Source organism: Podarcis tiliguerta (genome assembly GCF_965153285.1).
Source record: "Podarcis tiliguerta genome assembly, chromosome: 13".
Lineage (NCBI taxonomy): Eukaryota > Metazoa > Chordata > Lepidosauria > Squamata > Lacertidae > Podarcis > Podarcis tiliguerta.
The window spans coordinates 41,573,115-41,600,801 of NC_139546.1; the positions used below are offsets into that span (position 1 = coordinate 41,573,115).

General features: G+C 46.4%; 5 protein-coding genes across 8 annotated transcripts; 2 read left to right on the plus strand and 3 right to left on the minus strand.

Moving 5' to 3' along the window:
• Positions 1–113: 113 nt before the first annotated feature.
• On the minus strand, positions 114–3,970 carry LOC310663063 (uncharacterized protein). Of its 2 annotated transcripts, none has more exons than XM_083410638.1 (2): positions 3,856–3,970; positions 114–1,494 (listed from the first exon to the last, which is right to left on the minus strand). In XM_083410638.1, the coding sequence occupies exon 2, from the start codon at positions 1,375–1,377 to the stop codon at positions 364–366; it is 1,014 nt and encodes a 337-aa protein (XP_083266764.1). In that variant the 5' UTR covers positions 1,378–1,494; positions 3,856–3,970; the 3' UTR covers positions 114–363. The 2 variants fall into 2 exon arrangements, with proteins under 2 accessions (XP_083266764.1, XP_083266765.1); XM_083410639.1 differs by lacking the exon at positions 3,856–3,970 and adding an exon at positions 2,699–2,918.
• Positions 3,971–5,775: 1,805 nt separating this feature from the next.
• On the minus strand, positions 5,776–8,813 carry LOC310663059 (uncharacterized protein). Of its 3 annotated transcripts, none has more exons than XM_083410627.1 (2): positions 8,743–8,813; positions 5,776–7,498 (listed from the first exon to the last, which is right to left on the minus strand). In XM_083410627.1, exons 1-2 carry the CDS (start codon positions 8,773–8,775, stop codon positions 6,506–6,508), a joined length of 1,026 nt encoding a protein of 341 aa, XP_083266753.1. In that variant the 5' UTR covers positions 8,776–8,813; the 3' UTR covers positions 5,776–6,505. The 3 variants fall into 3 exon arrangements, with proteins under 3 accessions (XP_083266753.1, XP_083266755.1, XP_083266754.1); XM_083410629.1 differs by lacking the exon at positions 8,743–8,813 and adding an exon at positions 8,607–8,742; XM_083410628.1 differs by lacking the exon at positions 8,743–8,813 and adding an exon at positions 8,598–8,730.
• A 2,711-nt stretch (positions 8,814–11,524) lies between these two features.
• On the minus strand, positions 11,525–13,415 carry LOC310663125 (arylamine N-acetyltransferase, pineal gland isozyme NAT-10-like). Its single transcript, XM_083410766.1, has one exon. The coding sequence runs from the start codon at positions 12,848–12,850 to the stop codon at positions 12,038–12,040; it is 813 nt and encodes a 270-aa protein (XP_083266892.1). The 5' UTR covers positions 12,851–13,415; the 3' UTR covers positions 11,525–12,037.
• Positions 13,416–17,117: 3,702 nt separating this feature from the next.
• Positions 17,118–20,845, plus strand: LOC310662468 (olfactory receptor 2D2-like). The gene is made up of 2 exons (XM_083409401.1): positions 17,118–17,178; positions 19,722–20,845. Exon 2 carries the CDS (start codon positions 19,723–19,725, stop codon positions 20,686–20,688), a length of 966 nt encoding a protein of 321 aa, XP_083265527.1. The 5' UTR covers positions 17,118–17,178; position 19,722; the 3' UTR covers positions 20,689–20,845.
• Positions 20,846–25,581: 4,736 nt separating this feature from the next.
• On the plus strand, positions 25,582–26,601 carry LOC310661385 (olfactory receptor 2D2-like; the record flags this gene model as incomplete). The annotated part of the gene is made up of 1 exon (XM_083407249.1): positions 25,582–26,601. One exon carries the CDS (start codon positions 25,582–25,584, stop codon positions 26,599–26,601), a length of 1,020 nt encoding a protein of 339 aa, XP_083263375.1.
• Positions 26,602–27,687: the final 1,086 nt, after the last annotated feature.

Here is a 27,687-nt window from a genome sequence, read left to right on the forward strand (position 1 = left end):
GGTCATGGAATGACAGAATTTGAAATTTTACAGGATTAATAAAAATTATTATTAAAAAATTAATAAAATATAGACACCTAGGAGCCCTCATACCAGACAATGCTCGGGAAGACTTAATGTTGTTATCATTTATTATTATTTGAACAGTAGTGGTTTCATGACCTCCACCAAGTGTGACACAGGCCCCTTCTACATCAAGAGAAGCCCAGCAACTTGTTTTACCGCCTGTGAAATGGGTATAACAACGAAACAAACCGGAAGCACAGCCGGGGCAGGGCAGGGAGCAAGCAAGCAAGCAGCGCTCTTATTGTATGCACAACCCCAACCAAACAAACATCAGATTCTTGTTGCTTAGTCCTGGCATCAAGAATCAACCGGTGGCAGAGGTATATGGGTGGGTGGCGAGGGGCTGCGGGTGACTTTCAGAGACCGGCAGTAGAGGAGGGGCTCTTTGCCCAACCCCAGCTGGTAATGCCACCAGTACAGCTTCTGACGGGGTTGCAAGATCACCCGCAAAGCCTCTCCTTCCTCAGCTGCCTCCTCCCACTCTTCCTGCTCCGTCCGAAGCCCCAGACCACCGTAAGCGACGGGGAGGGAAAACTGGTGCTGGAGAAGGGAGGCGGCCAAGGATTCTGGATCCAGAGATCCAGAGACGCGGTATTTCTGACTGAAAGCCAGCTTCGAGGAACCAACTTTGCGGGTGATTTCGTGGCTGCTGGGCATGGGCAGGTCTGTGGCGTTGGAGATCAGCTTGAGGCATTCCCAAGCCCCAAAGGCAGCCCCGTGGGTGTGGCCCAGCCCCCCAGGAAGGAAGGAGACCACATCAGGATGGACGGAGAAGGTCTCCTTGGGCCCTGCCGCTGCAAAAAGGTAGCCACAAAGGCCGTTTTCTTCATCCATCCTTAAGCAGGCGAGGTGGCTGGCGTCAGCACCATAGTAATACAGTCCATTGAGAAGTGCCGGCTCCAAGCAGATCTCCTTAGCCGTGGCCCCAGTGGCCAGGTCGGCCACAGATAGGACCACTCCACGTGTCAGGAAAAAGATGAAGAACCGGCCCTCACAGAAGGCATAATGGTCACCTCCTTGGCAGCTGGGGTGCAGCGGGAGGGTACTGGAGGGTGGCTCGGAGCTCAGGTCAAGCACTTTGCAGAACGAGTCCCCACGGAGGAGGTAGATGGCGGAGCTGGTGGGGTCCCCCACGTAGTGGTCCCCACTGCGGCAGGCCGGGTGCAGATCCCACACTTGGAGGTCCTGCCCCAAACGGAAGTCGAGCGCTTGGAGGAAACAACCCAGGTCTGAGCGGACGACGAAGAAACCGTGGCGGGTAGCAAAGATGTCTGTGCCACGGGAGTCTGCCCGGGGCACAATGGCAGCCATGGATGTCCCGGGGTGGAGAGATGCGGAAGAGGTTCTAATCGACAGGTGTTAGCAAATACAGGTTAATGGAACCTCTAGGTCCAGAGGCAATCTATCACAAAATGTGAATTGCTGTTGCTGGTAGAGAGGGAAAGGGAAATGAGAAATACATGTTTTAGTTATACAAAGCAATGAAGTGACCCTTAACTCCGGGCTGGGTCCTGCTGTGTTAAAAAAATATAACATTCTGTGTCAGTGGCATTCAAACTGCATCAATAACACCTCTGTTGAGAACATCTTGTTTTTCATTATTTTCTGCCTCCTTAAAAAGCAACAATGATATAGCACAATTTATTCTGATTTGGCTCTAAGGTGCTGTGCAGAGCCCAGTGAAATGTCATTTGATTATTACCCACCTGAGATCTTGGATTTCTTCTGCCCGTGTGCTTTCTCAAGGAAACCTTTGCAAACCTGTGGGCCAGAAGCTCAGGTGTGTTTGCAGTTACACTTATATGCAAAGCTGAAATTCTCAGGAAGCTAGATTCTGCCCACCGTGTAAGGCACCCTAACCTTACGGCAGATTCAAGCGGGAGATCATTACCCTACATCATTCAACAAGTTCCTACTGAATACTTGAACAGCCTGATTTGTCCCTGAGGTAATCTTGTGTACCCCTTTGTCTAGTTTGATTATGAGAAGTAGGGCTGGCATTCGAATCTCAAATCCAGATAGGTGTGCTTTGTTGTATCTGCAAACACTGTGCCATGACAGATGTTTTCATTTCATTTTCCTTTGGAAGCCAGCCATAATTTTTTTCTAGGGCATTTCCCCTGTTTGCATAACTTTAGTATGCATTTGTGCCTAGGGCCTCGTTTCCCAGAGATTTGGCTTGTTAGCAGCACCTAACTGGACAATGTTATATGCATATACTGTTATACGTTCCCCTGCCTAGATTAAGAATCCTGCTGTGGCAATTTGAGTTGCAAATACCGAGTACGCCAGGAATTATCTATAAATCTCAACAAGACAACTCAGTTGGTACAGCATGAAACTCTTAAGGGTCGTAGGTTTGAGACCCACATTGGGCAAAAGGAGTCCTGCATTGCAGAGGGTTGGACTAAATGGCCCTTGTGGTCCCTTTCCAACTCTACAATTCTGTGATTTCATAAGCAAACAGTGTGTACAAGCTGAAAACTGGGAAAGGTCGCAGCTCAGAGGCAGAACATCTGCTTTGCGTACAGAAGATCCCAGGTTGAACCCAGCATCTCCAGGTAGGAATGGGAAACGAGCCCCAGTATGAAACCCTGGGGAGGTGCTGCCAGTCAGTGTAAACAATACTGACCTAGATAGACAAGTGGTCTGACTCGGAATTAGACAGCTCCTTGTGTTCCTGTGAGATTGTGCTTTTAAGAGGCACAAAACCGGGGATCAAGGAGTGTGGTTTGCAATTCAGGTTTCTTGGGGGGGATTATTCTCAGCTATGGAAGACCAGTGACCACTGGATGTTTACAGGCGCCAAGTGTCCTATTAATTAACCAGATCTGGCACAAGAAGCAGAAACACAACAGGAAAAGCTTTTCCCGTGCTGTAGGAGGTCGGGGATAACATCACTGCTATTATCCTTCTCCTCCTCCTGCCTGTCTCCACATCGCAAAGAAGCTGTGCCAGAATATGAAGAGAAAGTGGCAATCTTAAGAGAGAGTGTGCCATGGTTTCTTAAGCTGCAGAAGGCTAGGACCCCCCAGATCCAGAATCCTGTGGCATTTCTGCAGGCCATAGGAATGGTGCGTGAGGGATTCTATTCCTGCAGGGTCACTCCTTGTGGGCGGAACTGGGCCAGGAACCCAGGAATCCTGGGCTTCTGTCACAAGGGCTAATTCCCAAGCCCAAGGCTTTATTTTCCACAGAGCACGCTGAAACGCAAGCTGTGAGCACAGAGTGCTTCACCCATCACAACAAGTTAATAATAATCACAGCCCTTCTTCCACTTCCCAGTGCAAAATTAGTGCAGTGGAGCTTCAAGCAGGAAGATACCCTCTAAAGCCCCATTCCAGTCATTCTGCTGAGAGGGAGGGGATGGGAAAGGAAACTAACATGCTTTTAGGAGTGATCTAATAATTTTTAGAAACCACCTGAAACTACCCCCCCTTTTTTTTACAATCAAGCCGTGTATAGCTTTCATGAAAACAAACAAACAAACAAATGACATCACCTCTCTCTCCTTCTCTTTCTTTGCCCCCCCGCCCCTTGACTAATTTTCAAAAATTGAAGGATTCGGCCTTTCTAACTCACGGTTGTTAGCACCGCCGTCACCATGCCCCCCACCCCCAGGTAGGAACACCTAAAACTTCTCTCACACACCCCCACGGCACCCCGCTGCGTGGTGCTCGGTGCAGGGCAAAAACAAACACACAACACAGCATGAGAGGAAGCCTGCAAGCGAGTGACAACAAGCCGCAGAGGTCGGTTGGAGCAAATGCAGCTGCAGAAAATCCTCACCTGGTTTGCAGGCTCTCGCGCCAATTTCACCAGGGCGCAGCGGCTTCCCGGACTGCAGTCGCTGACAGTCGGGCCACGGCAGCTTCCCGGAAGGGGCTGGCGGAGAAGGCCGGGCTCCTCGGCTCCTCCCTCCAGAGGGGGAGGAGACCCAAAACCAAACACTGTAAAGCATGGGTAGGCAAACTAAAGCCCGGGGGTCGGATCGGCCCAATGGCTTTCTAAATCCGGGCGGCGGACGGTCCGGGAATCAGTATATAAAATGTGTCCTTTTATGTAAAATGCACCACTCTGGGTTATTTGTGGGGCCTGCCTGGTGTTTTTACATGAGTAAAATGTGTGCTTTTATTTAAAATGCGCCTCTGGGTTATTTGTGGGGCATAGGAATTCATTCATATTTTTTTTCAAAATATAGTCCGGCCCCCCACAAGGTCTGAGGGACAGTGGATTGGCCCCCTGCTGAAAAAGTTTGCTGACCCCTGCTTTAAAGACAAGGAAAGTTTGTGCGTAGGCGGGTGGAGAGCGAAGTTGGGGGAAGGGAGGATTCTGCATCGTTTTTGGGGACATAGGGCAGGTGCAAAGGACGGCCTCTATTCCGACAGCTTCCACCCCAGGAGGCGATCTAGGGGGAGATCTGCTCTCCCTTCAGCAGATCTCCGCCTAGATCTGCTCCCCCTTCAGGATCTTGGCGTGAAGCGAAGCCGCGGAACTGTTTGTGTCTCCTCGCCGAGCCCAGGCGCAGGGGGGGGGGGGGGGCGTGCGGAAAAGTTGGCCACACCCCCGCCACACCTCCCATCTTTGGGCGTCGCCGGAGAGAGTTGGGGGGAGTCTACGTAGTTCGGCTTGGCGGGAGGGCGGCAAGTTGGTGTGTGACATTGCCCGGTTGTGTGTACGTGGGCAAATTCAGGTGGCAAATTCAAAAGTGCAGCGTCCCTTCGCAGCCACGCCCCTTCTGTGGTTATACAACCGGCTAAGATTATGCAATGATTATTAGGCATGTGCATTACAACAAACGAGACAGATCTCCACGCTGCCTTTCAGTTAGAGCTGTTATTTTCGGTGCAAATATACAGGTGAAAAACTTGGAGCTTCCTTTGGCATGTCTTAATTTGTGTTTTCACCGCGAAGTTCCACCATACGCAACAGAACTTTCACTCGATGCTCTTGAGAACGAAGCACTTCGTGTTTTCAGAGTTCATGAGTGCTTAGCTTTGGAGCATGCAGTGGGCAAGAGGCTCCATGCTAGGGTACTGGAGACACTGACCCTGCGGCAGAAATCCCAGGCTAGAATGGGGCCATAGCGGCTGGCTCAGTTTCCTCCAGTGAGCTTGAGGGCCCACACGAGTTCCTCCCCACCTACCCCGGTCATCCTATATTTGCATATGCAAACTTGTGTCGTGAAACAATACCTCAAGTGTTTTACATACCAAGTAGCGCCCCCTTGTTTTAGCTTTAAAGGTAAAGGTACCCCTGCCTGTACGGGCCAGTCTTGACAGACTCTAGGGTTGTGCGCTCATCTCACTCTATAGGCCGGGAGCCAGCGCTGTCCGTAGACACTTCCAGGTCACGTGGCCAGTGTGGCAAGCTGCATCTGGCGAGCCAGCGCAGCACAGAAATCTGCAATTCAAAGGCTGGAGGACAAGTCAGCCCCACACAATGCTCTGTAACTCAGTCATAGACCACAAATTCATTCTTGCATGGTAAAACACTGGCTACCCAAGAAAAGAAAGAAAGCTGCAGTCCCTTTCACTGGTGGTTTTGCTGTTCCAGGGTCCCCCAAGCCTCTTGAGTTCATTTGACCCCTTGGTGAGCTTGTAAACCAAGAAAATCTTTAATAAAAATACATTAAATAAATAAATGAATAAAGTTGTCAACCCCCAACCCAGATTGTTTGGAATGCATATGAAATAAAGCCAAGGAACATCAATATATAATTAACATTTATTAATCATCATCACTAGGAATCATAAAACACAAAAAATAAGGAATACGGCTGTATTGTGGAATCATAAAATGCAGAGGTTCCTCAGTGGGAAGGGAGGTGCACTCTGCACATGCCCATGTCATGTATTTCTGGGGCTCTGAGCTCCTAATTAATTTTTGTGTGCTATTCCTCTAATCTTTTCTATGTCGGGACCTTTTCCAACCCCATTCCAACCTATGGGGGTTTATTCACCCTCTGCATAAACCCGCCAACCCTAGAGAGTCAAGACTGACCACTCTGGACCACTCTGCTCTAATTCCCTGCATCAAGGCTGGAGGGGTGGGGAATCTATTTATTAAAACAGCCACAGAAGGAATTCTCAATCTGTAGTGAGATTTGATGGGCCCTCTATTCAAGCAAGCATTAAAAGCATTTTATTAAGCTTTTGTATACACACACACACACACATACACACAACATCCCCAGGAATTCTGTCCAATCAGGGATGAGGAACCTTTAGCCTTCTAGATGCTGCTGGACTGCAACACCCATCAATCCTGACCACTGGCTGGGTTGATGGGATTTGGTATCTACTTACATTGTGAAGGCCGCAGGTTCCCCCATGCCCGGTTTGTTTATTTATTTCAGCATTTATCAGTTGGTAGTGTACAGAAATACATCTAAGGGGAAAAGGGTGGAAAGCAATGGGGAGCTGGAGCCAGCTGTTATTTAGGATGAAGAAGGCAGGGGGACCTTAGTTGGTGGGTCGCAGCCAAGAGTGACCTCAATATCCCTGCAAAACAAGATGACCTCCTTCCCTAGCCCTAGCTGATACTGCCACACATAGGCAACATCTTCAGGCTGTAGTGTGAACGTCAGGGTTGTCTCCACCTCACGGGCTTCCCCCCATTCCTCCTGCTCTGTGTTCAGGCCCACACCGCCATATTCGGTCGGTAACGCAAACTGGGCCTTGGCCAGCGCCACGGCGACGGAGCCCGGCTCAGGAGAATCTGGCAGGGCCGTTGCCACCCAGCTGCGCCCAACATCAGCCAGCTTTTCTGTGGCGCAGCCCACTTTCCGGGACACTTCCTGTAACCTGGAGACAGGGATGTCGGAGTAGTTGTGGAAAATGTTCAGCAGCTCCCAGGCCTTGAATGCGTCCCCTTTGCTGAGGCCGAGACCTCCCGGCAAGAAGTTGAGGACACTGGGGTGGAAAGAAAAGACTTCTCCGCTGAAGTTATCCCACAGCTGCCAGTAGAGGTAACTGCGATGGCTTCCCATCTTCTCGTTGGACCACTGATGGTGTCCTGGCTGTGTGTCTGGATCTGGTTCCCCTGTGGTCAAGTCCTTGACTGCCGTCATGGTGCCCGGGCTTAAGATTATGCCAAAGGAGCCACCAGAAACAACGAAATAATGTTGCCCAGCGCAGCAGCTGGGGTGCAGGCGACGGGGCTCTCTGCTGGGCTCGGTGTGAAGGTTTGGGGTTTCCAGGAGTTTGTTGTCCCGGATGACGTAGATGGTGTTGTGCCAACGGGAGCTGAAATAGTGTTCGCTGCCGCGCAGGGAAGGGTGCAAGGGCCAGAGCTCAGCGCAGGGCGAGGTCGGCAAACCGGAGAGGAGGAGGTAGCAGTTCAGATCAGGGCGAAGAATCACATCTCCTGCCCTGGTGCTGAATATGTGGACTTTGGGGACTTCCTTCTGCAGAACCATCGCAGTCAAGACCTTTAGGGGGCAGAGAAGGAGAAACGGGTAGAGAATGAGAAAGGAAGTGACTTCGTTTTTAGAAATACTACTACTACTACTACTACTAATTTATACCCCACCCCACTGTGGCTCCCAGCAGAATTAATGATGATGATGATGATGATAACAACAACACATCAGACATTAAAAACTTCCCTAAACAGGGCTGCCTTCAGATGACTTCTAAAAGTTAGATAGTTGTTTATTTCCTTGACATCTGAAGGGAGGGCGTTCTACAGAGTGGGCGCCACTACCAAGAAGGCCCTCTTCCTGGTTCCGGTGCTCCATCACCGTCTAAGATTGTGCTGCCTCCCTCTCACACACAGTCCTCCTGTTACAAAAGATCTGAACTGCATCAGACTTTCACACGACGTGAGCAAATTCATCACCCAATAAACCAACAATTTATTTGCATATTGGATGTTACACTAATGGCGCAATGAGCAACCACCTCCAGGTCTGGTGTGTGTTGCAAAATTCCCATTAACGGCAAGCCGGCGGATCTGTTGCCTTTCTAATCTAGTTTGCCCAATATGCATTTGAAATATCCACCTTTCCCTTCTGTGCAATGAAGAGTTCTGTGAAACCAGGAGGCCTGCATATTCCTACCTCAGTTAAGACAGTCCAATAGAAAGATTTTGCCCACCTCCATTTCTTTGCAGACCAATACAGTACAGCCCACTAGGTACTTAACAGCCACATTTTCCTGCCACAGATTCATAGTTGGCATGAATTAAACACCTCTGTTGAGGACAATGTATATTTTATTTCGCCAATAAAGGGCTGAGTGTCCTCATTCCCAGGAAACCACTTTTTTTTTTCATGGCAGGGCTTCTGTGTGCCTCCAGTGCAAGGCAGAAATTTAACAGGTGCAGCATTTGAAGACAAAATGGTTGGGGAAAACATCACCTGTTCACTTTCTGCCTGGCATGTAATTGTTTAAAACACAGGCAACCTCCTAGCACCTATGCAATCCTAGCCCCACCCATCTGACAATTATTCAGTATATTCTATAACACCCCCACCTCCCCTTCCTTTTCTATATTCCACCCCCGTTCCCTCCATTCCATATGCTCACAGCTCTTACGCCAGGCGAGTTGCAGGCGGAGAAATTCTGGGTTAATGCAAGTCAGAAAGGCTTGTTTATTTCTAAGGGCTTTGGCTCCTCCCCTCTCACGTGACCCCGCCTCCCGAAGCCTCTCTATGCATGAACTCAAAGCGACCTCAGCACTTGTCTCTTGTAGATCATCGCTCATTCTTCCCTCCCCAACTCCACAAACTACGAAGTGGTGACTTCCCATAGGCTGGCTCCAAGATTCCCCCTTCCCTCACCACCCAATTTTCTTGAGAATAAGGTGGACCTCCTTATCTGCTTCATTCATATGCCAGAGGGTTGCTATCAGAGTTTTGCACAGAGCTGGTCTGTTGTGACTCTGATGTGTGTGGTTTTTTTTTAAAAAAACCCTCACTGTTTCCCTAAAAACTGATGCACCTCTCGTCCCTCCCATCCCTGAGCCTTGTTAGTGGGGACCTGCTGGTCTGGGGCTGATGCGGCAAATCTCTCGGTTTCTATTGGAACCCCAAACTTTGCCTAGGAGTGTGTTAAGTTGTGGGTGAACATATCAGACGACACAGCGATGCTTCAAACAGCTCTTGTTTATTCACAGGCCAGAACAGAACTGAACTGAAGGGTTCAGCCAGCCTACTTATATAGAGCTCCACTACAATGCAACTGTAATCACTTTCTGTAACTATCCAATCACTGAACGTCACTTTCAATCCCTATTTGCATATGTGGACCTGAGTGAAAACTATCTACACTATCCCCCTGCTGGCTCAGGGTGAGAACTTCAGTACATAACAGAGCGTGTTAAGAGGCATATGAACAATCTATAAACGGAACACACAAATTTCTAATTCAGCGAAATGGATAGTTTCAGATTATGACCAAGAGGAGGCGTAAGTTCAACTCGCCACTCAGTCACACAACTCTCTGGTTGAACTTGTGCCAGCCAGGGTCTTTCAGCCAGGCCAACTTTGCAGGGTCACATCAAAAGAGAGGGGTGACTCCACCAGTCTCCCGTCTGCAAGGATTCTATCATCAAGTTTGTCGTCTGAGGGAAGAACTGTGTTGCAGCAACTGCCCTGTTCTGGATGTTGTTCCCTGCTGGGCTCTAGGGTCTGATCTGGGGCAGGGAAGAATATTTTTGAGGAGAAATCATTCTTTATCAAGGGGAATCAGCCAGAACTGCCACTGATGTTGGTTGCAGCTTTAAAAACTTGTGATCGTGTTTGCTTTCTCCCTCCCACTGCTTTTTTCCTTGGGTGTCATGTATGGTATTTTGAGACTGTGAGCCTGAGAGCAGGGACCATCTTAAAGCTGATTTTTATAAGCAGCTCTATGAGCCTCTTTTGGCTAAAGGTCATGGGAAGCAGGTTTCTTGTGCAAGAACTCCAAACTGCACTACCTGTTGTAATAAATGTAAATCTGCCCTTATTCCCTTATGGGGGACACAAGAGCACTTATAGAGTCCTTTGCAGGTTCTCCATCGGTTGGAGAAAATAACAGAGGCCAACCAGAGAATATTGAATAGTAAACCTGATCTTTATTGAACTGTTGCAACAGGGTGCCCCCTTCACACGCAGGAGAAGGAGGAGGACCCAGAACCAAGGTGTGCCTGCCCTTATATAGACATTTTAAATTGCCCGCCCTGGAATACAAGACCACCCCCAGAAACATCATACATACATCACAGAAAGGGCAGTCTACAACAGAAATCTGAGTGTGTTGTTTACCTCCTGTCTGGCAAGTTACCTGTTAATGCTTACTTGATTGGATACCCTGGGGAGCCTGGCCAGTCTTTTGTAATGATAAAAACTTAGTTCCTGAGCCAGGTCACAGGCTCACCCTATTCATTACACAGACATACCTTTAAGACAGGATTTGTGAATGAAAAGACGATGGGGAGGCTTTTCCATTTTCCTTGACCTTGCAGAGAAATCATTTGGTCAGTTTGGGAGTCAAAATGGTTCCAGGGCTGTTTTCCTGTGCTGCTTCAGACATGTGGTTTATATATTTATGTGCGTTTGCTTGGTACATCTATGAACATTTATTATATATATAAGACCTTAATTTTTTTATTTCACTACATTTGCAAAATAGCAAGAGTGTGGAAGTTAACAGACAGGCCCGGGATTGGAGCAAACAAATGAAATTTCCCCTTTCTTTAGAGATTAGAATGTTTGTGATGCACTTGATCTTAGCAAAAAGGCCGGGAAGCGGGGCCACTAGGGGGCGCATCGGAAGATGGCTGACAATAACATCTCTCCAACCCACACGAGGTAATTTGGAGGCTATGATGGGAGTAATTAGCCTCCCTACCCCCCCCCCAGGATGGGGGGGGGCTGCCCTTGCCTGCTGTGCCCTATACCACCCCCGAATTTGTGGGGCTGGGGGCACTAGGCACAAAGCCCTCCTGTGGGATTCCGGTGCTCCCGGATGCCGTCCCTGATCCGCGCCACTAGCTGCAAGAACTTCAAAAAGAAACATTTTGGATGAAGGAATGCACATATTTCAAGGAAGGAGGGGGAGTAAAGACTGCTAACAGAAGAGATCTCTCATAAAACAAGACAAGAATAAATCATGAGAAGATACGCCAAGATTCGGTATGGCAAATGACTGATGGGGGAGGGGGGAAAAACTTTCTTTTCTTATGTGATTAAACAAGAATCCCTCCCCTTACGAGTCAGAAATGTCGTTTTAAGGACTTAAGCTGTGGATTTAAGGCTGTGTGGAGATAAACTTTCGAACCAAAGCTTGTTTTAAGAAGAGCGTGGAATGTATAAGAGCTTTGAAATGACGCAGTTAAAAATGCCATCGCCATATTGGGAAGATCTGTCTTGAGTCTGGGAGGAGAAAGAGAGAAATAGAGCTGTTTTTATATTGTGGGTGAAACTCCTCAGAGGGACTTAAGAGCGACAATTTTACGAGATTAACGATGGAAAGAGCGATGTTATCTATGAAGGCGATGATATATGGAAACCATCTCGATTTGAGGATTGGAAGAATGGAAAAATTCACACAGGATCATTATTGGTGTTTATCGGCTTAAGGAGACTATCAGAAGAGATCATAAAGAAAAAAGAGAAAATATATGAACAAGATGTGATGTGGAAACAGCAAGATAAGACTGGATAGAATTATGAACTCTGTTTGGACTGATTTGGACATTAACGCAGTAGCAAGAAGATGATCAGAATCCCCCTTCGGATCTTGAAATATGGGTCCCCCCAACAAAATTTAAAATTCGGCTTTGTAATTCGGAATTTATGTGATGTGATTTAATTTGATTTGATTGGCCGGTTAATAAAAATTATTTTTTTAAAAAAAGAATGTTTGTGACGCTTCCATGACATCATGGCACTTAACCAATGGCTAGGAGCTACACCCTGAGAAATTATTTACAAACCATCTTTTAGGCTATTATCTTGATTGGGAACAATTTCCACCATCCCTCATTAAACTTCCTCAAGGGGTGGCAGGATTTCTTCATCCTTTGGCTTGAAGTCCCTGCTCAGATTGATCCCAAATTTCTCACGGAGCACCACTGGGATCTCGTTGCTCTGCAGGGTGGTCTCTGTACGCTCCTCTCCTTTCTTGGAAATGAGACGCCAACCCATGTAGGTGAGGCGCCCACCATTTTCTTTGTGCAGGGAGCAGAAGGATTTGCAAACGAATATGGAGCTGGGAGAAGTCTGGTGATACAGACACATGCCCGTAAAATCGTCCAGTTTCTTCTCCTCGAGCGTGAACTGATATAAGGGCCTCCCCTCCTTCCCAGAGACGTCTCGGCGTTCCAGCACCCAGACGCCCCCTTGGAGGCCCAGCCAAAAGATGCCACCTTCCTGGACTTGCTCCACAGAGGCCTTCAGCTCTAATGGCTCCGTGAAGCCTTCACCAAAGCCCACGTCACAGAGCAGCTGGTGCCCACCCAGCTGCACCAAAATCACCATGTGGTCCAGCGGGGGGCCATAGCAGCCGGTGAAACGGTTCCGGACACGCCCGGCCGCAGCTTTGGCATCAAATCCCAATGCCTGCAGCAGCCACAGGAAGAGGCCATTCAGCTCAAAACAGAAGCCACCCCGATGCTGCTGGACGATCTTATTGTAGAGGGAGGACACTTCCAGGACGATGGGCTCCCCGGAATGGATACTGAGGCTCTCGAAGGGCACGGAGAGGAGGTGGCACCGGTGGAGGCCGCGCAGGGTCTCCAGAGAAGGCTGAGTGGTGCCCTGGTACCCGATCCGTTGCAGGTAATATCCAATGTCCATTCTGGACTGGACTCAGGAAGTAGATGAGGAAGGATGAGGAGGTAGATCGGGATTCCTATTCTTTCCGCTCCGCTCCCAGAGCTTGCAGGTGGGAGACCTTTTCCACACAGAGGGTTATATTGCCTTCCCTGCAATCTTCCACATGTTTATGGTGGAGAACCAAATGTGAGCAGAGCCAGAGATGGAAAGGGGCAGAATGTATTTGCCTAGCTGGTTTCTGCATACACTCCTCTCTCTGTGCGGCAGGCAGCCTCGCATGCAAGAAAGAGGTATTAAGCAGAGTTCAAGGGCACATTCCAGAGAGGTTAAAACTCGGGGAGGATCCTCACCCCTGAGCTGCCGTGAATGGAACTTCCGATTCTACATATACGGCTCCGAACCCCTTTCCAAGCTCAGGGAACCCAGGAATCCTGGCTCTCACCACAGTTCTGCTTGCTGGCCTGGTCTCAGCTCAACTTCTCTGGAAAAGCACCTCGTATGCAAAAGCCAGCAGTTGTTTTGCTATGTGGAAAGAGAGAGAGAGAGAAAGGAAATGAGGGATATCATGTGACCATGGATATACACCACACATTCACAAACACACAGATACAGACAGAGCACCTCCCACTGGCTCCTGTTTCAACTCTCTGGCAGGATCTTAACCCTTGCTAGCCTCTGTCCAATTAAATACAAAAGTACAGCATAGCCATCAAAGGGGTGACTCTCTTTTTCTCTCTTTCTCACCCCACTCTCCATTTAAAATATTTTCCCCATACCTTCCTGCATTATTCTGTTTTTCAGGAGGCCCCTTCCATTTCAGCCTTTAGACGAGGTGGAATTAAATGCAGGCGATTAAGAAAACATACCTGAAAACGATTTACAGATGGTATTTAGCTCTGAGTAGACTTGTTAAAATGTATAAGACTGAAACAGATAATTGCTGGAGATGCAACGAGGCTGAGGGTACATTCCGTCATATGTGGTGGACTTGTAAAAGAATATTGGGAAATAATTTATAATGATTTTTTTAAAAAAAAGTTTAAAAGTTGTTTCCCAAGAAAACCAGAGTCCTTTTTGTTGGGGATAATTCAGATGGAAATTCCCAGGTGTCAAAAAAGATTATTTACATATGCCACTACTGCGATCCGTGTTTTGTTAGCCCAAGAGTGGAAAACAAGCAAGGTCCCAACTAATGAAGAATGGCAACTTAAGCTGATGGAATATGCACAGCTTGCAGACTTAACATATAGAATAAGAAAACAAGAATAACATACGTTTAGAGAAGATTGGAAAATGTTTATTGAATATATGGGTGAAAATTGTGTACATTTGAAAACGTTGGCAGCCTTAAGATAAATTCAACAGTGTAAGTAAGTTTTGATGGATATAATAATGGAATACTGAATGGTTTAGTTTATGTAAAATATGCAGGGATTTATGGTACGCAAAATGAACCATGGAAAGCGGAGAAGGGAAGTCACTGATATTTTAAGGTTGTTTAAATGAATATTCTAAAATGTAAAATAGAAAAACTTATTAAAAATATATATAAAAAGGAAAGGAAAGAAAAGAAAACATATTTCTATAATGCTTGATTGATGGTCTTCAATTTTAATTTTATGTGGTTTTTAATTATATACAGTACATGCATTTTTATGCACACTTTACCACAATAGCTGCCATTTTGTACACAATACTTGGCTTCAGACTTGCACCTGTAAAATCTGGAGGCTTGAAAATTATGAAGAGTGGCTGTGTTTTGGTTTGCACATTGTTTCAGAAATATGGTTTGCATATTGTTTCAGATTTGGTAGGTTTGCCTTCAGCGTGAGCGGAATCAAAATTCTCCACTATCCCTAAAGGTAAAGGGATCCCTGACCGTTAGGTCCAGTCGTGACCGACTCTGGGGGTTGTGGCGCTCATCTCGCTTTATTGGCCGAGGGAGGCGGCATACAGCTTCCGGGTCATGTGGCCAGCATGACTAAGCCGCTTCTGGTGAACCAGAGCAGTGCACGGAAATGGCATTTGCCTTCCTGCTGGAGCGGTACCTATTTATCTACTTGCACTTTGCCGTGCTTTCAAACTGCTAGGTTGGCAGGAGCTGGGACCCAGCAACGGGAGCTCACCCCGTTGCGGGGATTCGAACCGCCGACCTTCTGATCGGCAAGGCCTAGGCTCTGTGGTTTAACCCACAGCGCCACCCGCGTCCACTATCCCTACTCATGGCTAATTAAGCTTCTTTGGCCATGGGTGCATCTAATCTTTGCCACAGTTGCATCATCTTTCAAATACATTCTGAGCATAAGAAGCACCATTCCCAAATGACAAAGGCAGAAGTCACACACAGGGGGATTTAAGTGCAATAATTGGTTGTTTATAATCCAGATGGAAATAGGGGAATGGTCTTTGGGGGCAAGTTGATGGATCCCACATGGAGCAGAACTAGAAAGTTTATTATTGCACCGAGCTCTTAAATAGATGAGAGTAATACATTAGGCAAGGAGCCATGGAAAGAAAGTGTTCATTCTGTACTAAATTCATGGGTCAACAATGGGCCAGTAGAATCCATGACTGGAAACAGACGGTGGTCTCCCTCCCTTTAGAAGGCTTTAAGAACTCGTCATAGAGATATCTTGAAGGAGCTTGAAGCTTAGCGAATCCTGGCAGTGCTCGGCGACATTCTCCAAGGTGCAAGGTGTGGTGGTCTCAGGTGGGCTGATCCGAACGCAGAACTTGAATGAAATAAAACAGTGCAGTGACTGCCTCTTGATCTGTATGTCTGATCACCTCTCTCTGTTATATGTCTGCTTCTCTTCTATGCCACCCTTCTCACAAAAATGGTTAAAAGTAAAATTAGCTTTATGGCTAATGTCCAGGGCTGTGCAACCACTATACCTTAAAGAATTCTGGGCGCCACAGTTTACAGCTCACAGAGCAACAATTCCATTAGAATTCCAAGGGGGGAAATGTGGTTCGTAGTCTAAGGCACCACTTTTGAGGATTCCAGCCCATCCTTCTTTAGAGCATTTCAAACTGTTGAGTCCATTGTATCTCCATCATGGGCGGGAAGACACATCTCACGAGTTTTTCTCTCTAGTGTGAGGGATGCAATTGTTTTGCAATGAACTGGGATTGATCTGAAATGGCAGCTTTTCAAACTGTGTGCTGGAAGAACCCTGCAGTTCTTGAGAAGCGTTGTGAGGTGTGTGTGTCTATTAATGGAAACATCTGTCAACAGCAGATGAGGTTACCTGAAAATGAGATTTCCCAACAATGCTGCTGATTTTCACCTTGCAATGTGTCATGTGCATTCTTGGTTATACTCTCAGGTCATGGGTGGAAAGGGGTAGCGGTGAGGCCCGAATGGGTCTGCTCAGTGTGCCTGGCATGAAGAGGGTGTGCACCTGAGAGCAGGCATCTTCAACCCTTTCAGACTCATTTTTAACCCCAATATGCACTTGGGAACAGATTTCTAAGTCATTTACCATATATCTGCATGGTAGCAATGCTCGAACCACCACAGGGGATTGAACCCAGGGACCTTTTGCACGTAAATCAGAGCTACAGCTCTTCGTCACGTCAATGCAGGAAATACAAGTCAAAAGTAGGAAGGATTCCCTGAAGGTCTCATTTCAAGCAACATCTGATGGGATTCTTACTGAGTGTAAAAAGTGGAGAGTAGAATCTTTTTGGGTCTAGCCCCCTCCTCCATACTGATGTGCACCACACTAGCCCTCCATGTGTGTGGTTTGTGAGACTCGCATAATCCCTTTACAATGGGTTCCAGGAGGAACCAGGATCTGTAAATCAGGTCTTTAATGTCTACCAAAAATCCACACTCAATCCAGACAGTTGCTATTGAAGCATCCTTTGGTTACTGCTTAGTCCCTGCAAGTCTTACTATCCAAGACAGGGTTATACAGGGAGGAAGCCACACAATACCTGAGGCAGGGAAAGCCAATATGGTGCCTCCAGATATTGTTGGACAACAGCTCCCACTATTCCTGACCACTGGCCATGCTGGCTGGGGCTGATGGGAGTTGTAGTCTCGACAACATCTGGAGGGCATAGCACTGGCTATCCCTAAGTTAAAGGATCACCTTAGAAGTTGTTCCCAGTTTGATTAAACATGCTCTTAGGCTCACCCCTAGGTCCCTGAGGAACAAGAAGTTCCAGAGGTCCATTGCTTAGACCAGGTTAAGTTTCCTGTGGAAATAGATCACTGAAGGCTTATGGGATTCAGTAATGATTGTGTTTATTTACAGAGTGAACTTATTTACATCTTGAACTGTCCAACAGCACATCCCAACTAGAGAAGCAGTCAGCACTCCTAAATACACTTTGTTGTTGTTGTTTAGTCGTTCAGTCGTGTCCGACTCTTCGTGACCCCATGGACAAGAGCACGCCAGGCACTTCTGTCTTCCACTGCCACCCGCAGTTTGGTCAGATTCATGTTTGTAGCTTCGAGAACACTGTCTAACCATCTCGTCCTCTGTCGTCCTCTTCTCCTTGTGCCCTCCATCTTTCCCAACATCAGGGTCTTTTCCAGGGAGTCTTCTCTTCCAGGGAGTCTAAATACACTTACAGAGCCTTAAATGAATTTAAGGTTACAGAGCCTTAAATGAATTTCTCCCGGGTTGTTTCCACTTGGCCTGTTGAGCATTTGTCCTGATTTGTTTGCACAAAGTTTGAAGGGAGGTTAAATGGCCACAGCTATTTACTGAGCATTCGATCTGTCTTGTCTGCGGGAAGTTTGCATCAAGAAACCACATGTTTCTCCCTTCACTTCCCTGTTTGCAAAAAGTCCGTTTTGCAGTGAAGCAGCTTTGTTGCACTGGTGATAAATCATCTTTAAGTGAGCAACCTGAACTTGCCAGAAACGGCAATGGCCTGGGAATGCCCTCAGTCTCACTTCCCCATTCAAACAGCTGTTTCTTTAAATAGAGAGAGAGAGACTTAGATTATGCCACCCTTTCGCCTATGTCATACTTGAAAGGGGAACATATGCTTTTATGTTCCATTCAGGAGATTTGGGGAAGTCCTTGCTACTGATATCAATCACCAGCACCTTCCCTAGCAACAGATGTCCTTGGCAACTTGGCAACATACAATTAACAAAGTTCCATCTGGCTGTGTTATGCCTCCGCTGTCCAGATGCCCAGTCTTACAACAATACCTTTTCCTCCTCAGTAGAGCTGAACTCTGGAAATGAGCATCAGGGGGTGGGGGCGGCAGGGGCAGGGAAAATACCCCACAGCCCTACAAATTTGCAGCATATCCTATGATGGGCGCTGCTGGGCTAGCTCCCATGACGTCAACTAAACATTCATAGCTTCCTTGCTCTGGAGCAGTTCTGCAATTGAACGAATGCCTCTGGCTTTCTCCCGCTGCTCTGAATTAACATGGTAAGGAAGTTCAGTTGACTTTCACTGATTTGTTTGTCTGCCATAGAAGCTGCGAAACCTGGAAATGCTAGATTCACATCATGGATGAAGAACCTTCCCTTATGGAGGACCATGACTCCATGTGAGAGCATCTGCTTTGCATGCAGAAGGTCCCAGGCTCAAGCCCACCTCTTTTGGGCAGGAGAGCTGCTGTCAGTCACTGCAGGCAGCCCTGAGTTAGATGGACCCAAACTCTGATTCGGTGTAACACAGCTTCCCGTGTCCCTGTAACTTCTGTTAGCTATAAAAGCCCATATTTTTATCTCAGCTTGATCTGCCCTATTGGAACCACACATGGTCATGGATTTGGGGGGTGGAAACATTGCTTTCCCAATTCTACACACATCATAAAAGCCCTAACTTCCGATGCTGAGTGGTTTCTGTGGAATTTCAGATTTCACTGCAAGCCGTCACTGCCTCCTCTGGGAGTGGGTTCCATAGTTTAACTTGTCCACACTTACCCCTGGGAAAGCCTGCTGTTTACCACTGTCAAGTGGGTTTTGCTCCAGACTGATGTTTGCTCCAATTTAGCCCTAAATAGTGGGTTTCCCACAGGGAGGCAGCAGCGCAAATGGAAAACCGCTCGGACCCAGAGCCCCAAAAGCATGGGACAAATGAAAAATCACTAAGGACAAGCAGAAGTGTAGATGAGCCCTATGCATTGCACGAAGAAGTATTTTTATCTGTCCTGGATCTTCCAACATTCAGATTCCTTGGATGTCCAGAAGATCTAGAGTTACGAAAGATGGAGAAAAACTTTTCTATACCCACTTCCTCCATGCCATGTATAATTTTCAGCGTATTTCTTCTTCACAAAAAGTCTGTTTTTATTTTGTAAAGTAGATTTCGTTGCTTTAGAGCAACAAAATTTTCCGGTATGTGTTTGAATCCCTTTTGCAAAATACTGACAGTCTGGAGATGACCCAAGTATTTGATATCCAATTGGCCTCCTACTTTGTGGGTGTCATTTTTCTTGTCCTTGGGACCCTGCCATGGAGGAAGGCTGCCCTCAAAGCTGGTGGAATGTGGAGGGGCAGCTTGCGTTTTTGCTCCTGTGAATCTTGTGCTGATGAGCCAGTGTGGTGTTGCGGTTAAGAGCGGTAGACTTGTAATCTGGGGAACCAGGTTCGCGTCTCCGCTCCTCCACATGCAGCTGCTGGGTGACCTTGGGCCAGTCACACTTCTTTGAAGTCTCTCAGCCCCACTCACCTCACAGAGTGTTTGTTGTGGGGGAGGAAGGGAAAGGAGAATGTTAGCCGCTTTGAGACTCCTTAAAGGGAGTGAAAGGCGGGATATCAAATCCAAACTCCTCTTCTTCTTCTTCTTCTTCTTCTTCTTCTTCTTCTTCTTCTTCAAAATCAACCAAATACAACACAAATATACCAGCCCATCCTGGCCAGTTATGAGAACTTGTTTGTTAACCCTCCCTGTTCCTCTTTTCTCTGCAGGATGCAAGACAGAACAGTGCCTGGGAACTACACCATGATCACCCAGGTCTACCTGGTGGGACTCACCAGCCACCGGAGAACACAGCTTGCCCTCTTTGTGATTATCCTCGTTGCCTATCTGATCTCCATGGCGAGCAACCTCCTCATCATCCTGCTGGTCCAAATGGACTTCCGCCTCCATACCCCGATGTACTTCTTCCTCAGCAACCTCTCACTCTTGGAGATGTGCTTCACCAGCACCATCGTGCCCCAGATGTTGGCTCACCTGCTTGCCGGGGATGGGAGGCTTTCGTTTGGGCGCTGCACCTTCCAGATGTACATGGCCTGCTCTCTAGGTTGCACCGAAGGCCTCTTGCTGGGGGCCATGGCCTACGACCGTTACATGGCGATCTGCTGCCCCCTGGTGTATGCTGTAGCCATGAGCCGGGCACGCTGTTTGATGCTGGCGGCCATCTCATGGGTAGGAGCCTTCCTTCTCTCTGGGCTCATCACAGCTTTTATCATGCAGCTCCCTTTCTGCGGCCCCAATGAGATCAACCATTTCAACTGCGAGTTTGTCATGGTGATAAGGCTGGGATGCACCGACACGAGCTTCACAGAGGCCATCATCTTGGGGGTGGGGGTTTTCATACTAATTGTCCCTCTGGCCACCATCTTGATCTCTTACGGACTCATCATGGCGACTGTCGTGCGCATGAGCTCGGGCGAGAGCCGGAGCAAGGCTTTCTCCACGTGTGCTTCCCACCTGATGGTGGTCACCATGTTTTATGGCTGCCTCATTGGCCTGTACATGAGGCCTCGGTCAGGGACTGACCCCAGCCATGACAAACACGTTTCCATCTTTTATGTTGTCATCACCCCTCTCCTCAACCCGATCATCTACACGTTGCGGAATAAGGATGTCCATGCCGCAGTGGCTAAAGTCTTCAGGATAGAGCTGATAAACACAAGGCCTGAGTGGTCTTGAGAGGCAGCCTTGTGTTTAGCAAAGGCAGTTGTCCAAACAAATCTATGATGTTGAAGGTCAAGCAGGACGGAGTGGGGGAACTCACTGAAGCTCATAGATTTATAGGACCTCAGAAAATCTGATAGAAAGTATCTCTTGATCTCCTGTATTTAGCAATGACAGGAACATTCAAGGACCTGAGGGGAGGAGCAGGGGTTGGGGTGGTGTGGTGATAGTTGCATGAAGAGATACCTACCATTTAGCTTCTGGTGTTCCAGTTGAGGTGGGTCCTTTCATTCCAGGCTAGCACCAGAGGGTTTCTTAAGAACTGACCTGCCTTAAGCAGAGAAAAGAACTGGCTTTCAAAAGAAGCAGCAGAAGAAGAAATTCCTTGTTGGAATCATGTCTTTACCATCGTATTTATTCTCCCTCTCTTTTAAATGTAATGTGTTTTGTGATGTTTGCCTGAAACACAGGTATCTACACCAAACTTTAAAATGCACCTTCTTTTCAATGGTTTTTATTGGATTTTACATTATATTTAACACAATTTCCCAGTAGTTTTTAATTATTTTACAATTCTACCACATATGAAAAAAATGTACCTTCCTTTTCTTTACATTTCCAACACTTACTAGCGCTTGTTCTATACATCTTTGCCATTTTTACAGGTGTAATATACCATCGGTACATCATCTTCATATAATTCTCTTTTAACAATACAGTGGTACCTTGGGTTACAGACGCTTCAGGTTACAGATGCTTCAGGTTACAGACTCCGCTAACCCAGAAATAGTACCTCGGGTTAAGAACTTTGCTTCAGGATGAGAACAGAAATTGTGCTGCGGCAGCGGGAGGCCCCATTAGCTAAAGTGGTACCTCAGGTTAAGAACAGTTTCAAGTTAAGAACGGACCTCCAGAATAAATTAAGTTCTTAACCCGAGGTACCACTGTATACAGTCAGTAAATTTTAAATTTACTTTCCATAGTTTTCCCCAGTCTTCCATTTGTATGTTGTGTCCTATATCGTGTGCCCATTTAATCATTACAGATTTAACCTCTTCGTCTTTGGTCTCCCATTCTAACAATAGATTATACATATTCTTTAAGAGCTTATTATCATCTACTATTTCTCTTTGGAATCTAGATATGGTATATTTTTTTTTTTGGTCTTCTTTAAAAACCCCATTTAATTGACAATGTTGCAGCCAATCATATAGATATTCTCTTATCTGAGACCAATCTGGATAGTTAGCCTTGGTGAAGATTTGACGTTTTCATCCCCAAAAAGGTGTTTGATTTGAGTTTCCATTGAAATGAGGCTGAATTTTAATGTTTTAATGTTGTATTTTAATCTAGCCCTGGTTAACTCCACATTCCAGCGGGCCACCAGGGAATCAGCTGAAAGGCCATCAACATGGGATAAAACATCCCCTACCACTCTCTGGAAACCATTTGGATCCATTAAGTGGCGGGGGCGGACCATCCAAATCGGTCCCACCTCCCTGCAGAGGGGAAGGGTCGCGGAGAAGTCAAGTTGCACCAGGAAGTGGTCTGACCATGGCACTTCTTTCGTTTCGCTTTTACTTAGTGTCAGATCACCAACATCCATAGAGGTAAACACCAGGTCCAAGGCATGTACGCGGCTATGGGTTGGGCCAAACTTATTCAGGGACAGCCCCATGGAGGCCATGCTTTCCATGAAGTCCCGAGCGGCCCCTTGTAAGGTCGTGTCGGCATGGATATTAAAATCCCCTAGGACAACCAAACTAGGTGTCTCCAGGAGAACATCCGCCACGACCTGAAGCAGCTTGGGCAAGGAATCCTTGGTGCAGTGGGGAGGTCGGTACACCAAAAGGAATCCTGTACTGCCCCTATTGCCCAACTTCCAGAACATGCACTCAGAGAACAGGGTCTTCCCAATAGGACGCCTGGTGCAAACTAATGACTTCCTAAAAATCACTGCAACCCCCCCTCCCCGCCCACATGACCTGGGTTGCTGTGCATAAGAGAAACTTGGTGGACAAGCAGCGGCAAGGACAGGCCCATCTGCTTCATCCAACCAAGTCTCTCTTACACATGCCAGGTCAAATCCTCCATCCATGATCAAGTCATGGATGGCAGTGGTCTTATGAATCATTGACCTGGCATTGCACAGCAGCACCTTCAGGTCATATGGATATCCCTTGCTGATTCTAGTATCCATCCAGTCAGTACCAGACCCAGATCCATAAAACCTATGGATGTGCATTCAGATATACCCAGTTTGCATGCATTCAAGTAGTAGAATGAGGGATGTATTGTAGCCTTATTGGAGTTCACCGATTGGGTCTGCGTTGCTCCCGAGAGGGAGGAAGGAAGTCAAATGATACCGAGGTTGATTCCAAGAAAGAAAGAGTTTTATTCTGCTCTCTGGATAGCAGAAGGCACTTGCGTGGTCAGTCCAAAGAAGTCCAAAGAAATGAGAAACGTCATGCAGTATATATATCCTCCAGGCACCCTCTCCCTCCTTCCCCAGGAATCCAACCACGTCAGCCTATACATGCAGGTTGACATCACATATGTTCCTGCTCCAGTATTCTTAACCATAAAAGGGTATTCCTTCCTGTACTTCTGTCCATAAAAGGATATTCCTGTTCCTTCTCTTATCTTGTTTTGTTTTGTTTTTTAGATTAGAATGCATAAAACTCTATGTTGAATCCAGCATGGGCTTATCTTTCCATGTTTCTGTGCTAGGAGCTTGAATCCCCATGAGGTTCAGGAAATAAACAACTATTAATGGCTCAGAGAAAGGCACCAAGGGAGTCCCTGTGGTGTAGTTGATCTTAATGAATCTCAAGCAACAGAAAAACAATGCAAAAAAATCCTAGAGACAATAAAAATGATGCTACGCTGTCTAGCTTTTAATGTTGGGATTAGGCAGGCAGTTGGGCAAACCACGTTGTGGTGAACCTCACCTTAGAAGGCATTGAAACTTGGTTGGAGACTCATCCACAATCTGGTCAAGCAAGCAAGACCTTTGTCTGTGGTCCCAGGTATCTCCAGTTAAAGGATCCCAGTTCATAGGACAGGGAAGGACAACCACCCAATGTCCTACAGCTTTCTCTTCAGGATGGGAGGCAGGGAGAGGATGCATTTTCCTGTTTGAGATGAATCTAGATGTTCACAGCACTGATTGTTTGGACTTTGTATCAGTCATAGATCAACCTGCCCCACTTGCTCAGAACAGGAAGGCACAGCACTGATTGGTTGGGCCATGTGTTGATCAGGAGGTTGATTTCCTCCCCAACCAATTTGATTCTTTAAAAGTGGGAGAAATCTTTAAGAAACAAGCACTAAATAAGGCCAGAAGATTGCATGTGTGAGAGAGACAGAGAGCAAGAGAGAGAAAATTCTGTGGCCCAGCAGGAAAGCCAGTTGGAGAGAGGAAACAGTTTAACTTGGGAGCCAATTATCAGCATAGGAGCAAAAGCAGGAAGAAGCAGATTTTGGCAAGAATGCACACAGTGGCTCCTGTTCTTTTTCAGTCTGTACCTTGCATTATCTAGGAAAATCTACCTCCTTCTTGTTCGTAATTCTGGGAGGAAGTAAACTGCAAGGCGTTAGTCTACTGAGTACCCTGCAGCAAGCAGTTTTTCAAAGCAGCTCTTCCTCAGTGGAAGCCCCTTAGGGGGAGGTAGAGCAGGTTTTTCCACGAAATCACTGAAAGTTCATTTGGTTGTTCAACGTCTCACATGAGAAAGCTGATTGGAACCCACTCAGCTATAATTCACAGTTGCACAAGAATGAAAAACTCTTTTGAGGTTGCTGAGGAGCAACAAAATGAAGTGCAGAGGTAAGATCATATTCTTCAACTTGGAATTGGGATTTTGCCTGTGTGTGTGAATGTTGCGCATATCTATCTATCATCTCTATCTATCATCTATCTATCTGCTAAAACATATTCCCATATCAATAACTAAAATTAAAATGAATGTGTGGCAATGTATGATAAATAATAAAATGTGAGAACAGAAAAATACACATCACACAATAAAATTTGGTTAGAAATCAGGACAAAGAAAGCAGTACTTCTAGCTTTAAGGAAGTAAAAATCACTGTTTGGCCTCAGTCATATTTGATCCATAATTTGATAAAAAGAAAATGGTCACAGTCAGGAATTGACAAAGTTGTCTATTGAAATGATGACACCCAAGTAAAGAGGGTTGACTGGATGAGGTGAAAAATTAGATATAAGACCTGTGTAATCATGCTTTACTTATCTTAACCCTGATTGCACATTATGGATGAAATTCAATTAACTTTTATTCTGAGTACCTATATTGATATTAATGAACATGGCCAAGGTAGGCTCATGGGTTTCCATAGGTCAACTGAGAGTCAACAAAAAACTAAAAAAACACCAATGTTTAGCTGTTAACTCTAATGTGAACTCATGATTTAGACTATGTTTATCATGGGTAGGCAAACTAAGGCCCGGGGGCCGGATCCGGCCCAATCACCTTTTAAATCCAGCCTGCGGATGGTCCGGGAATCAGCGTGTTTTTACATGAGTAGAATGTGTCCTTTTATTTAAAATGCATCACTGGGTTATTTGTGGGGCATAGGAGTTCATTCTCCCCCCGCAAAAAAATATAGTCCAGACCCCCCACAAGGTCTGAGGGACAGTGGACCAGCCCTCTGCTAAGAAGGTTTGCTGACCCCTGATATTTATAAACCAAGGTTTGGATGAATCTGGTTTAAGCATTGCATGTTAATTGGTTGACACAATTTTATTGCCTTGGAAGGTGACAAGCAGATGGAGCATGTGTCACCCAATTCATGCCTTGTAGGAAGTTTTGCATTTATTTGAAATGAGATAAGTAAGCACACACAGCGTTGGGTTGGTTGGTTTGGGGATTAACTGACATTGTGATGTGTAACACATGGCTTGCCTTAGACTCACTGTTGTCCTTTCTCTGCAGGGAAGAGGTTAGGATGGGGGGCGAGAACTTTACTTCGATCAAATATTTTGTATTGGTGGGACTGTCAAATGACCGAAGGACACAGATTCTACTCTTTGTGGTGGTCTTCATCATCTACTCCCTCACCATTATGGGGAACCTGGTGATCATCATCCTTGTCCGACTTGACTCTTCCCTCCACACACCCATGTATTTCTTCCTGACACACCTGTCAAGCCTGGAGATCTGCTTTGTCACCAGCACTTTGCCCCAGATGCTGGCTCACCTCCTGTCTGGAAATGGAGTTATTTCTTTCACCCACTGCACTCTCCAGATGTATATTTCGCTGTCCCTAGGTGGTACCGAATGCCTTCTTCTCAGTGCCATGGCCTATGACCGCTACTTGGCTATCTGCCACCCTCTATTATATGCTAGCATCATGGGCTGGGGGCGCCAAGTCCTGCTTACTTCTCTCTGTTGGGCAGGCGGCTTCCTCCTAGGTTCCATAAATGCAGGTAGCACCATTCGCCTCCCCTTCTGCGGCCCCAACCACATCAACCACTTCTTTTGTGAGCTCCCGATAGTGCTGAAGCTTTCATGTGCTGACACGCACCTCACGGAGGCTTTCATATTCGTGGCATCCGTACTACTGCTTATAATTCCTCTGACGATTATCCTTATATCCTATGGGCTTGTTCTCTCCTCAGTATTGCAAATGAAATCCACCAGTGGACTGCGCAAGGCCTTCTCCACATGTGGCTCCCACCTGATTGTGGTCACCTTGTTCTATAGCACTGTCATCTCTATGTACATGATTCCACGGTCGGGTTCAACTTCTGATCGTGACAAGAAAATTGCTGTCTTTTACATTGTGGTCACCCCTTTGCTTAATCCTATCATTTACACTCTGCGAAACAAGGATATCCATGGTGCAGCAGCCAAGGTGCTGAGAAGACTGGCCATTTTGCAAGAGTTGAGAGTTGCCTACTAGAATGAATAACGTGCAAATGTTGCGCAAACATTATGTATGTTGTAGCTGAAAACACTGCCAGCATGTGTGAGAGAGACAGAGAGCAAGAGAGAGAAAATTCTGTGGCCCAGCAGGAAAGCCAGTTGGAGAGAGGAAACAGTTTAACTTGGGAGCCAATTATCAGCATAGGAGCAAAAGCAGGAAGAAGCAGATTTTGGCAAGAATGCACACAGTGGCTCCTGTTCTTTTTCAGTCTGTACCTTGCATTATCTAGGAAAATCTACCTCCTTCTTGTTCGTAATTCTGGGAGGAAGTAAACTGCAAGGCGTTAGTCTACTGAGTACCCTGCAGCAAGCAGTTTTTCAAAGCAGCTCTTCCTCAGTGGAAGCCCCTTAGGGGGAGGTAGAGCAGGTTTTTCCACGAAATCACTGAAAGTTCATTTGGTTGTTCAACGTCTCACATGAGAAAGCTGATTGGAACCCACTCAGCTATAATTCACAGTTGCACAAGAATGAAAAACTCTTTTGAGGTTGCTGAGGAGCAACAAAATGAAGTGCAGAGGTAAGATCATATTCTTCAACTTGGAATTGGGATTTTGCCTGTGTGTGTGAATGTTGCGCATATCTATCTATCATCTCTATCTATCATCTATCTATCTGCTAAAACATATTCCCATATCAATAACTAAAATTAAAATGAATGTGTGGCAATGTATGATAAATAATAAAATGTGAGAACAGAAAAATACACATCACACAATAAAATTTGGTTAGAAATCAGGACAAAGAAAGCAGTACTTCTAGCTTTAAGGAAGTAAAAATCACTGTTTGGCCTCAGTCATATTTGATCCATAATTTGATAAAAAGAAAATGGTCACAGTCAGGAATTGACAAAGTTGTCTATTGAAATGATGACACCCAAGTAAAGAGGGTTGACTGGATGAGGTGAAAAATTAGATATAAGACCTGTGTAATCATGCTTTACTTATCTTAACCCTGATTGCACATTATGGATGAAATTCAATTAACTTTTATTCTGAGTACCTATATTGATATTAATGAACATGGCCAAGGTAGGCTCATGGGTTTCCATAGGTCAACTGAGAGT

Coding starts and splice junctions, on each gene's coding strand:
- LOC310663059 (XM_083410627.1), bottom strand. CDS start 8,775: ATGAGCGATGATCTACAAGAGACAAGTGCTGAG. Junction 7,499..8,742: donor TACAAGAGACAAGTGCTGAG/GTCGCTTTGAGT, acceptor TGCCCCCTAAAG/GTCTTGACTGCGATGGTTCT.
- LOC310662468 (XM_083409401.1), top strand. CDS start 19,723: ATGCAAGACAGAACAGTGCCTGGGAACTACACCATGATCACCCAGGTC.
- LOC310663125 (XM_083410766.1), bottom strand. CDS start 12,850: ATGGACATTGGATATTACCTGCAACGGATCGGGTACCAGGGCACCACT.
- LOC310663063 (XM_083410638.1), bottom strand. CDS start 1,377: ATGGCTGCCATTGTGCCCCGGGCAGACTCCCGTGGCACAGACATCTTT.